This window comes from Stegostoma tigrinum, chromosome 7 (genome assembly GCF_030684315.1).
Source record: "Stegostoma tigrinum isolate sSteTig4 chromosome 7, sSteTig4.hap1, whole genome shotgun sequence".
Lineage (NCBI taxonomy): Eukaryota > Metazoa > Chordata > Chondrichthyes > Orectolobiformes > Stegostomatidae > Stegostoma > Stegostoma tigrinum.
In genome coordinates, this window is record NC_081360.1 from 19,548,134 (window position 1) to 19,560,489 (window position 12,356).

A 12,356-nucleotide genomic window follows, 5' to 3' on the forward strand; every position below is an offset into this window, starting at 1 on the left:
CTGCAACCTTCGGGTGGCATCATTGTGGCAGTGCAGGAGGCCCATGATGGACATGTCATCAAGAGAATGGGAGGGGGAGTGGAAATGGTTTGCGACTGGGAGGTGCAGTTGTTTGTTGCGAACTGAGCGGAGGTGTTCTGCAAAACCTCCGCTCAGTTCGCAACAAACAACTGCACCTCCCAGTCGCAAACCATTTCCACTCCCCCTCCCATTCTCTTGATGACATGTCCATCATGGGCCTCCTGCACTGCCACAATGATGCCACCCGAAGGTTGCAGGAACAGCAACTCATATTCCGCCTGGGAACCCTGCAGCCATATGGTATCAATGTGGACTTCACCAGTTTCAAAATCTCCCCTTCCCCTACTGCATCCCTAAACCAGCCCAGTTCATCCCCTCCCCCCACTGCACCACACAACCAGCCCAGCTCTTCCCCCCCACCCACTGCATCCCAAAACCAGTCCAACCTGTCTCTGCCTCCCTAACCGGTTCTTCCTCTCACCCATCCCTTCCTCCCACCCCAAGCCGCACCCCCAGCTACCTACTAACCTCATCCCACCTCCTTGACCTGTCCGTCTCCCCTGGACTGACCTATCCCCTCCCTACCTCCCCACCTACACTCTCTCCACCTATCTTCTTTACTCTCCATCTTCGGTCCGCCTCCCCCTCTCTCCCTATTTATTCCAGTTCCCTGCCCCCATCCCCCTCTCTGATGAAGGGTCTAGGCCCGAAACGTCAGCTTTTGTGCTCCTGAGATGCTGCTTGGCCTGCTGTGTTCATCCAGCCTCACATTTTATTATCTCAGAAATAGACCACTCGTCCCAACCCTCCCATAGCCAGGGTTTACCATAGAATCCCTACTGTCGGCCCAACAAATCCACACTGACCCTTGGAGCATCCCACCCAAACCCATCCCCCTATAACCCACCTAAGCTACACATCCTTGAACACTACGGGCAATTTATTACGGTCGATCCACTAACCTGCACATCTTTAGACTGTGGGAGGAAACTGAGAGTACCCAGAGGAAGAGAGATAATGGGTGAAGGGAGGAAGGTAACTTCTTCAGACGAAACCCACTTGAGCCTATTCTCCAAACTTCCTCATCCCACCCAATCAGTACAACTCTCCACGTGCTTCCGCTGCGAAAGGGCTTCCCCTTCAAAGCATTAACACCAACATCTCATTGCTGGTGTTTTTCTTTCCCCATGTTTGGTGATCGCTGACAGGGTGCAGTTACCTCAAAGGAAGCATCCCCTCCATTCGCCAGACTGCGCTCAGAGCCTGAACTGCAGCAGCAGATTCTTCCCCAGGCCCTTCTCTTGGACATTATCTTCCTCACTGTACAGAAGCCGTAGAGCTAGACTTTAAACCTATCACTGCTCAGGCACAGGGCTACAGTCCCATGACTTGTTACAACAAGGCTCTCTCTTTCTCTCTCTCTCTCGTCAGGAGACAAAAATATCACAAAACAGACCGAGCATCAAGCCCATCATTTACCAGGCAAGCTGGCTGGTCAGGATGAGAGAATATAATGGCGATGTCGGACAAGAATTCAGGAGATATTCCACGTAACCAAATTCCTGCCGAGATAATAGAGATTTCAAAGATGAGGTAAAGAGATGGACAAAACGGATGGAGTCAGGAAAGGAACTGGGATTGTCGCGTGAGTTTGGAACTTTGCTTTGAAATAGCTGGAAGGTTGGAACAGGAACCCAGCAGAGTGGAGTTAAAGTTGGGGGTGGGGGGCTATTCCCAAGGAGGGAGAGCTGGGACTAAAAGGTGCCGGGGCTGGGGTGCTATTGCCCAGGCAACCGACCATTCTTCAGCAAGGGAAGAGCTAACGACCCAGGGAATACAGCAGGTCGTTGGAGTGAAGCCCAGTGTGGAATGGAGCTTTTCCCCCGAGATGTGGGGGGGGGGCTGCAATAAAGAAAAGGCTAGATGGAGATGAGAGGAGAGGAGAGCGCAGAGAGGAACATTAGCCCGAAGAGGGTGGAGTGTGTCAGGTCCTCGGGGAGCAGTTAGAGACCATTGGGGTGGAGTCAGGGCACAGGGGTGGTGTGGGAGGAAGAAGCTAGGGAAGAGTAAGGTGGTTCTGAGGACAGGGTGGAGGTAGGGAAGAGGAGGTGGAGCTAGGGATGTGCAGGCTGGGTGGATTAGCCGTGTTTAGGCAGAGTTACAGGGATAGGGTGGCAGAGTGGATCTGGGTGAGATGCTGTTCAGGGGATCAGGGCGGACTTGATGGGCCAAATGGTCTCCATTTGCATTGTTGGGATTCTATGACTGTGACAAAGAAGAGGTGGGGCTCGAGAGAAGGGTGGTGCTAAGGGAAGCAGCCAATGGAAGGGGTGGGGCCAGAACGGAGGGGGTGAGGCTAAACACCCCTGGAGCCAGGCCACTCCCTGCCACCCCCCAGAGTTGGGTTTCAGTCAATTTGTGGATGGAAGTGACGGGATACAGGGAAGATCTGTACTATCCTCTCCATTCTTCCTCATCTGCCCAATCGATTCAGCACTCTCAAACCCTCAGTCTTCTCCCAAGGCAAACAACATAGGTCAGCCCTCAGTAAAGCAAGAGCCAATTTAAAAACTCAGTGGCCTCAACCTCACTGTCTGTGAGCAGCAGAAACCCTTTACCTCATTGTATCCAGGGTGTCGCTGGGTCAGACCTGTTAAGAATAAACAGCAAAGTGAATGTTCTGAAGAACTTGGTCAATATAGTCAATTGTAAGAGAACAAGGAAAAGCAGAAACAGAAATAAGAATGGCAAATATTCGGATTTCACTGCACATCTCAATAGCTGGCCAACAGTTACAGCTTATAATTATACAGCTCCTGTAAAATAACAAAGTAATCCACTTCACAACAACACAATGAAACAAAAGTGCGACAATCTGCCTTGTAAGGTCAAGTGGTCAAAATCTTCTGCACAAGGGCAGGTTTATGGGATTTCTTTTTTAAAAAAAGACAGGTTGAGAGTTGAAGAGGTTTGGGAAGGAATTCGCACGTGAAACTGGTTGAAACCACAGTTAGTGATGGTGAAGTGATACATACCCGGGACGCGCAAGAGACCAGAAGAGTTGTAGGATCGCAGAGAGAGAGAGGAGTGAGGCCTTTTAAAAACAAGGGCGTGAATATTTAAATCAAAGAGTTGCTTCACTAGGGTATTGGACCGGATGAGGACAGAGCTGGTAGGGGAATGGGACTTAGTGCAAGTCAGGCCATAGGAAGCAGGGCTTGGGATGACGTCAACGGTACAACATGGGGGAGCATCCAGCAGTGCACTGGAGTAGTTGTGTTTAGAGGTGACAAGAGCACAGGAACAGGAATAATCCACTCAGCTCCTTGAGCCGGTTCCACCTAGATCATGATCAATCCACCACAATCAATGCCATTTTCCCACACTGTCCCCATATCTCGCTATCTTCAAATACAGAAATTTATTGAGCTCTGTCTTGAACATATTCAACCGCTGAGCCTCCACAGCCCTCTCAGGTAGTGAAATCCACAGATTAACTACCCTCTAAGTGAAGAAGTGCCTGTTCATCACAATCCCAAACGGTCTGCATCTTATTGTGAGATTGTGTGTCCCGATTGATCCTTCCTGCATCTGCACTGTTGAGCCCCCTAAGAATTTTGCAAGTTCCTATGAGACGGTCTCTTGGTTCTTCGAAACTCCAGGGAATACAAATCCAGCCTGCTCAATCTTACCCCAGATGTCAACTCCAAGGCCCCAGGGATCAGTCTGGTGAACGCTCACTGCACTTCCCCCATGGCAAGTATATCAGTAATGGTCAGAGTACAGCAGATCTCAGTGGAGGGAGATGAAGTCTGAATGAGAGTGCTCTTGGAAATTTGGTTCAAAAGCAATTCAACTGGTAGGACCCTTTTCAAGTTCAGTTTGAAGGTCAAATTTAGACAGTAGCCTTTAAAGTAATTTAAAGCAGCCTAATTAAAGGAAGTAATTCCTGCCTGAATCTGACTGTTAAAATTCAAGCACCTGAATTTCCTCTAACTAAATGAGGCATTATCACTGAAGCTAAAAGGTGTCTCTAAGCAGATCCATATAAGAAAGGAAATACTTCCACTGCATGGTCAATAAGGTGCACAGTCAGGGCGCAGGAGTGAGACGAAAGCTGGGTAAGTGACTATCCTGTTGGAAATTTGGTTCACTTTGGGAGTTCACTGCAGAATGGGGCAGTGGTGCTTTATCTAAGGCTTTACTGAAAGGAGCGAACCCTTCAGATCAAGACGTAAGTGGGAGAGGATAAAGTCGAGGACTGAGAGGCCGACCTACAGTGAGACCAGCAGCAGAGAGATGTCCCAATCCACAGCACCAGGTGAGAACAAGGGAAGGAGCTAATAGCAGAGTCGGATCAGTCAATGTTTCTAGCCTTCCAAGTAAAAGTAAGGTTTTCAGTTTGTGTTTCGGCCCCTAGTGGTTTTCTTCTTCTCATCTCTCTTTCCTTCTCATAGCTACCTAAGTGTCAAATTGATGCTGGTGATTTTTCTTATTTTATAAACACAAAAAATATCATTCAAGTGTAAAATGTAGCAAATCTAAAATAATTAATTTTTGAATTGAATCAGACACAATGGTGAAGGGAGGATGGGTGATGCGTTGTGGCTATAGCATGTGTATGCAGCTGGACACTAATGTATCCTGGAGCAAGCACGTCTGAATCCAAGCGTTTGCAGATCGAGCAGCTTCAGATCTGAGGTAGGGAGGTCCATTCAGAACTGCAGATGTTGCGCCAGATCAGGGAAACGGGAAGTTACCTGGACACTTTTCACTTGACGGCAGTCAGACAGCCCTCAGGCTCGGTCATTCAAAGCTGCTCTGCAATTCAGGTCAACAGGATAAGGCAAGTATGAGGACAGGGGTTGGAGTTGCAACTGAGGATCCTTGACCCCTGCAGTTGTCCAACAGTTATGAGGCAAGCTGTATGGATGAGAATAGAGACTGCAGAGAGTTGAGTAAACTGGCCACAGTAGCTTCGTACAGAGTGCCATTCAGTTGGAGGAGGAACTGGGTGGGGGCAGGGGTCAGAATGATTTTAGGGGGTAGATAGTGATCTCTGCAGCCGTGAGCCGGAATCTCAAAGGGTGTGATGCCTGCTCAGTGCCAGATTAAGGGCATCTTCTCCAGCCCTGCAGAAGGTGGAATGGGAGGAAATGGGAGGGACCTAGTTATTGTCAAACATGTTGGTACCAGCAACATTGATAGAACTGGAAAGGAGGTTCTGCTGAAAGGTTTTGAACAGCTAGGAGCTAAATTAGAAGGCGGAACCCTTTTAGTGATATTCTCTGGATTACTGTCTGAACCACAGGCAGACTGGATGAGGGTAAATAAAGTCAAGCAGTGAACATGGGTGGTTTAAAGATTGGTGTGTGTGGAGTGGGTTTCAGTTCACGGGACAATGGCACCAGTACCGGGGTAGAAGGGAGCTGTTCTGCTGGAATGGACCTCACTTAAACTGTGCTGGCACCAGTGTCCTGTCTAGTCTGAGGTTATCGAGGGGGAAGGGTTTGGGAGAGGGGAAATGTAGGCCTACAAAGCAAAAGCATATTGCGACATTAGAGGGCAGCTATTTGGATAGCAAAACCCAGAGTGGAAGAAACTGCACTAAAAAACATAGAAAAAGTCCCAGAGGATTACAAAACTGCCAATGTAACACCTTTTACTTAAAGGATCATCGAGTTGTACAGCATGGAAACAGACCTTTCAGTCTAACTTGTCAATGTTGACCAGATATCCTAAATTAATCTAGTACCACTTACCAACATTTGACCCATATCCCTCTAAACCCTTCCTATTCACCTACCCATCCAGATGCCTTTTAAATGTTGTAATTGTACCAGCCTCCACCGCCTCCTCTGGCAGCTCATTCCATAAACGCACCGCCCTATGCCCTTCAGGTCCCTTTTAAATCTTTCCCCTCTCACCTTAAACCTATGCCCTCTAGTTTTGGACTCTGCTACCCTAGGAGAAAGACCTTGGCAATTCACCCTATCTATGCCCCCTCATGATTTTGCATACTGCTATAAGATCACCCATCAGGCTCCAATACTCCGGGGAAAATAGACCCGGCCTATTCAGCCTCTCCCTATAGCTCAAACCCTGGCAACATCCTTGTAAATCTTTTCTGAACCCTTTCAAATTTCATGACATCCTTCCTAAAGCAGGGAGACCAGAATAGAACACAGTATTCCAAAAGTGGCCTAGCCAATGTCCTGTACAACTGCAACTGTCCCAACTCCTATACTCAATGCACTGACCAAAAAAAGCAACTGTTATCAAATTCCGCCTTCACTATCCTGCCTACCCCTGTGATTCGACTTTCAATGAACTATGAACTTGTATTCCAAGGTCTCTTTGTTCAGCAACACTGCCCAGGACTTTACCCTTAAGTGTACAAGTCCTGCTCTGATAATCCTTTCCAAAATGCAGCACCTCATATTTACCTAAATTAAACTCTATCTGCCACTCCTCAGCCTATTGCGCCATCTGATCGAGATCCCATTGTACCCTGAAGTAACCTTCTTCACTACAACGCCAATTTTGGTGTCATCTTCAAACTCACTAACCGTACCTTCTATGTGCACATCTAAATCACACATATAATGACAAAAAGCAGTGGACCCAGCCCTGATCCTTGTGACACACAGCTGCCACAGGCCTCCAGTCTGAATAGTAACACCCCACCACCACTCTCTGTCGTCTTCCTTCAAGCCAGTTCTGCAACCAAATGGCTAGTTCTCCCTGTATACTTGGTGATCTAACCTTGCTAACACGTCTACCATGAGGAACATTGTTGAATGCCTCACTGAAGTCCATATAGACCACGCCGATCCACTCTGCCTTCACCAATCCTCGTCATCACTTCTTCAAAAATCTCAATTATGTTAATAGGAAGGAGAAGAGACAAGAAATAGGTACCTATAAGAAAAGGGGTAGGCTATTCAACTCCTTGAGCATGTTCTGCCATTCACTAAGATCATACCTGATCTGTGGCCTAACTCCATATACTTTCCTTCAGCCCATACCCCTTAATATTTTTGTTTAACAAGGATTTATCTAAAGAGAGTTCCAAACCTCTCCTACTCTTTATGGGTGGAAGTGCATCCTATCGTCTCTTCCCAATGGTCAAATCCTAATTCTCAGACTCTGTCCCCTACTTCTAGAATCCCCAACCAGTGGAAGTTGTTTATCTTTATCTACCCTGTGTTTTTCCTGTTAATAACTTGAAGACTTCGATCAGATTGGCTTTAACCTCCTAATAGCCAGTTATTGGGAAAATATTACAGCTTGTCATAAAACAAGTAATAACAGGGGATTTAGAAAGACACAACATGATTGAGCAGAGTCAGCATGACTTCATGAAGGGAAAATCATACCTGTCAAATTTATTAGAATTATTTGAGGAGGTGACAAGAAGGATGGATAAAGGAAAAATAGTGGATGTGATGTATTTGCATTTTCAGGTGTTTAAGGTACAACATGTAAGACTATTTATTAACAGCCCACTGTGTTGGAAATAGTACATTAGCACTGTACCAGGGGACATGGTCTCAGAGTAAGGAGTCACCCATTTAAGACAGATCAGGAGGAATTTCTTCTCTCGAGATAGTGAATCTGTGGAATTTTTCACTGCCGAGGGCTGTCACAGTTCAGCAAGACAAATTTTTCTTCTGTAAGGGTGTCAAGGGCTATTGGGGTAAAGGGAATTCAGAATTACCAGATCAGCTATGACTTCATGAAATGATGGAGCAGGTCAATGGGTCAAATGGTCTACTGCGTCTCATGGTCTGATCTTCAGGGAGTACAGTCTGAACCCTTCACTCCTCCTGACTCTGGATGTTGAACTTCCCTAAGCCTTTCCCCACTTTCTCCAGCAGTGATCGGCAGTCTCCATCTTGGTGTGATATCTGTAAATGCTTTAAGTGGGGTAGGAGCTGATGATACATGAGAACAGAAAAGATTCTGCATTACACTCCAACTCCTGCCTAATATTGAAGGGGAAATCCACAGCCCCTACCTTTAATTCAGCTCTCTTGGTCTTTAACCAAGCTGCATTGATGTCTTCTCATTCCTGTCACAAGACCCAATGAGCAACCCCTTCAAAAGTGTGAAGTAAGAACACATTTATCCTGTGAGAAGGAGTACTCGCCATGGCAACCCTTATAGTTTCCATGGCAATCTCCTTCTACATCCTGCTGCAGGTCATTTTCAATCCCAGGTCTCCCTTCCATTTCTGAGAAAGTGACCATATTTTGCTTGTGGTGGGTCACATGGCCCAGGACATGGAAAGACCAGAATCTATAAGCGAAACCCTGACCGAGATAGAATGGGCCGCAAAGGCTCAGCAAGTCGGAAGGCAGATTCACTACAAGGCTTCTCCAACATCACTCAAAGATAGGATTTTCTTGCTTCTCCTGGCCCTTCATTCCCCGACCCCAAGGGGATCCAGGCAGCCGCCCTGCGAAGCACTCCATGCTTAGAGGATGTTTGCCCTTGTGTGGGGGCACGAGAAGTGTGGGCACAGTTTAAGGGTTTCCCATTTCAGAGGGAGATGAGGAAAAATCTCTTCTCAGAGGATCCTCAGCCCTTGGAATTCTCTTCAATTGACAGCAGTGGAAGTTCTGGGTCATTGAGTTTGTCCAAGGCTGAGATAGACAGCCTTTTAATCGATATGGGAGTTAGGGGTTGTCGGTGTTGGCAGGAATTTAAGGCCACAGTCAAATAAGCCATGATCTTATCAAATGATGGAGAAGGCTTGATGGGCTGAATGGCCTAATCCTGCTTTTCGTTTAGTTTCTATAGCCTCAAGGACTCGAAATCTCCCTTTGAATAGGCCCACACGGAACCCAAGAGGATCAATTCATTCACAGTTGGGGCCTGCGGCCAATCAGATTATGGCACAGAGAGAGGGTGATGGGACTGGATTCCATAACTCAGGGAGGACATAATGGCTTTGGAGGGAGTATAGTTGGATCAGAATGATCCTGGGGCTAAAATATGAAAAATAATGAGGAGAAGTCGGATAAAACTAGTGCTGAAATGAAAAAGATGAAAGGGGTGATAGAATTTAGGTGTGAATTGGGGCAGGTGGAGACAAGCCGTTACAAGACTAGGTGGATTGGCCATGGGAAATTGCCCATGGTGTTCAGGGATATGTAGATTAGGGGGGCGGGTCTGGGTGGGATGCTCTGAGTGTCGTTGTGGACGTGTTGGGTCGAAGGGCCTGTTTCCACACTGTAGGGACCCTATGATTCTACGATTCAGGTAATGGTAGTTGGAGATGTGGAACCATGGCAGGTGACTCATTTGCAGGATAGGGGCGGCACGGTGGCTCAGTGCTTAGCACTGCTATCTCACAGCGCCAGGGACCCGGGTTCGATTCCAGCCTCAGGTGACTGTCTGTGTGGAGTTTGCACATTCTCCCCGTGCCTGTGTGGGTTTCCTCTGGGTGCTCCGGTTTCCTCCCACAGCCCAAAGATGTGCAGACTAGGTGGATTGGCCGTGCTAAATTTCCCGTAGTGTTTGGGTGTATGTGGGTTATAGGGGAATGGGGATGGGTTTGGGTGGGATGCTTCAAGGGGCGGTGTGGGCTTGTTGGGCCGAAGGGCCTGTAGGTAATGTAGGTAATCTAATCTAATCTAATCTAATCGTCCTAGCCAGGGAGTCTATTTACAGCTCTTCGTCCCCAGTTGCCCCGAGATGGTGCTGCTGAGTCAGGGCCTTCAGGAACTAATGGCAGTGGGTTTGATCTGATCAAGCAGCTTCCTGGATCATTTCAGATGCAGTTAAGTATCAGCCATTTTGCTGTGGGTCTGGAGTCAGAGACACAGCAACATAGACACACCAGCACAGAGACACAGCCCTGCACACACACACACAGACATGCATCCGAAACACACACATATACACACACACGCACATCCATGCATGCAACCATACACAGAGAAATTAATGCATATCCACACAATGATACATTTCCAAATATACACACACACTTACACAGAAACATACATCTACACACAGATATACATCCATTTACACAACACACACAGATATACATACATATATTGAAACTCACAGATTCATATCCACACATGCAAACACACATCCACATAGAAACACATCTACGCATGCAGATACACACACCTGCATACAAAAAAAACGTAGAAACATAGCAACACATTCACATACATACATAGACAAGATGATACCGATAAAAATATGCAAAAACAAACGCACACACAAAACATCCCACAGCAAGGCACTGCAGATTGGGATCTGCACAAGATCATGCAGTAATCTCTGCACTGGGTTTCGGGGTTTGCAAGTGCCTCAATCTTTTCTGCAACGATGCCCGGATCTGGAGGAAATGCCGCAGCCGCTTTCTCCTCCATCTCGGAGGATAGGACATGAACCCTCCGTCCTTGACCTGGAAGGGGTTAACAGTGATCGGCAGCGTATCCAGAGCCGGGAGCCTTGCTAAGATGCTGTCTCTGTGTGAGTGTGTGTATATAACATTGAGGTGGGAGTGCGAGGCAGACAGACATCGGGCGGGAATAACCATGGGTTCAGTGAGGGCTCACCTAACCGGCTCAGAGTCTCCGCTGCAGCCTGCCTGAGGGTCTTCATTCCGGAGACACTGCTTCGATGAAGGAGGCACTGAGTCTAAACCAGCAGAGCATCCCGGCGCTCCAGCAGCCCACAGATGGCAGCTCCACTCTGTCTCACCGGATCCATGCAAGCACTCAGGCTGCCGGCCCACACTGCCTGTGTGTTCGTAATAACTAGTCCAGGCACATGACTGAATCCAGCTGTCCTTTCAAAAAAAACCAGCACAACAAGCACACTCTCTTCCCAGCGGGCACATTAAAAACAACACACTGATTAACTAATCCCAGGCACGGTTCTTTTTTTGCTTAATTATTCTCAGTATTCACACCATAAACTATACACTGGAAAGTAAACCGGCCCCAGCAGATTGCCCCCAACGTACACAGGGCCCACTTTCTCAGAAGGACGGATATCATGTGGTCCACAGCTCCCCGAGCAGCCCCACATAAACTGAACCAGGCAGGACCAGTTGTTAATAAACCATCCAGCAAAGAGCCAGAGTGGGGGTTGGGGGTGGATTTCACTTCCAATCTGATTTGGCTTGGAATGCACTGACAAAAGGGTTGGAGATGCAACCCGAAGGGCTAATTCTATCTGTTTCTTGTTAGATCGGGATGATCGGACTGAACGTTATCCAAGCTAATGGAGGCTTGTCTTGAAGCTCAGGTTCCAAGCAACTCCCACCAGAGCTTTGAGCAAAATATAACCAATACTAATTAGACTCTGCAGTCATGCCTACAAGTTATCTTTGTTCAGAAATAATTGTCAGCACTGTCTATGGAACTCTTAAGTTAAATCTTGTTTTTCTCCCAGATGGTCTGTACTTTAGGCGGGGGGGAGAAAAGAGGAGTGGTTTGTAGAACACTGTTGCCATAAAACTGTCCTGGTTGTTTGCCGATCACTTCAATTCCCATTTATTCATTAGCTCTGTGCTCATTGACCTACACTGATTCCCAGTCTGGTACCACGTTGATCCAAGGATACTACATTCCATTAATTCGATCTTTTGAGAACTCCCAATTTTCACTCCACAATTAGAGCCTGTATTCTCTGTTGCCTGGGTCCTAAGTGATGTAATTCCTTCTGTAAATCTCCCTGCGTAACTTTATCTTTCCTTTTAAGATGTTCCTTTAAAACCAACCTCTTTGATCACATGTCCTTGCATCAATTTATGTGGTTCAGTGTCAGATTTTTGTTTGATAAGAGCCCTTGGGATGCTTTACTAGTTAAAATGGTACTATGCAATGTAAAAAGATATAGCAAGGTGTAGAGCTGGATGAACACAGCGGGCCAAGCAGCATCAGAGGAGCAGGAAAGCTGACGTTTCGGGCTTAGACCCTTCAGAAATCTGAAGACTTTCTGAAGAAGGGTCTAGACCCAAAAGGTCTCGATTTAGATTAGATAGAGCAAAAAAGAACTATTGTCAATGGTTGGGGAGTCTGAGATTGTGGGCATAGTGTAATTTTTTTTTAGAAAGATCTTTCAGGAATGAAACTGAAAAGCACTTTTAGATGCAAAAATTGATAGAAATTCTTTTATTCATTCGAGGGATGTAGACTTTGCTGACAAGACCAGCATTTAATGCTCCTTCCTAATTACCCCTGAAAAGGTGCTGGTGAGCCACTCCCTCCCTCCACTGCGAGCCATGGGATGGAAGTGCATCGACAATGCTTTTAGGAAGGCAGTTCCGGGGTTTCAACCCGCCCAAGAGTTGCAATATA

General features: G+C 47.0%; 1 protein-coding gene across 2 annotated transcripts in view; it reads right to left on the reverse strand.

Annotated features, from left to right (window-relative positions):
• cdk15 (cyclin-dependent kinase 15) overlaps positions 1 to 11,263 on the reverse strand; it is a 108,398-nt gene extending 97,135 nt beyond the window's left edge. For both annotated transcript variants that reach the window (XM_048535286.2, XM_048535285.2), the window contains exons 1-2: positions 10,608 to 11,263; positions 2,640 to 2,671 (exon numbers count right to left, since the gene is read on the reverse strand). In XM_048535286.2, the coding sequence (XP_048391243.1) occupies positions 2,640 to 2,671; positions 10,608 to 10,653 (78 nt within the window). In that variant the 5' untranslated portion in view covers positions 10,654 to 11,263. The remainder of the gene's footprint in view (positions 1 to 2,639; positions 2,672 to 10,607) is intronic.
• Positions 11,264 to 12,356: the final 1,093 nt, after the last annotated feature.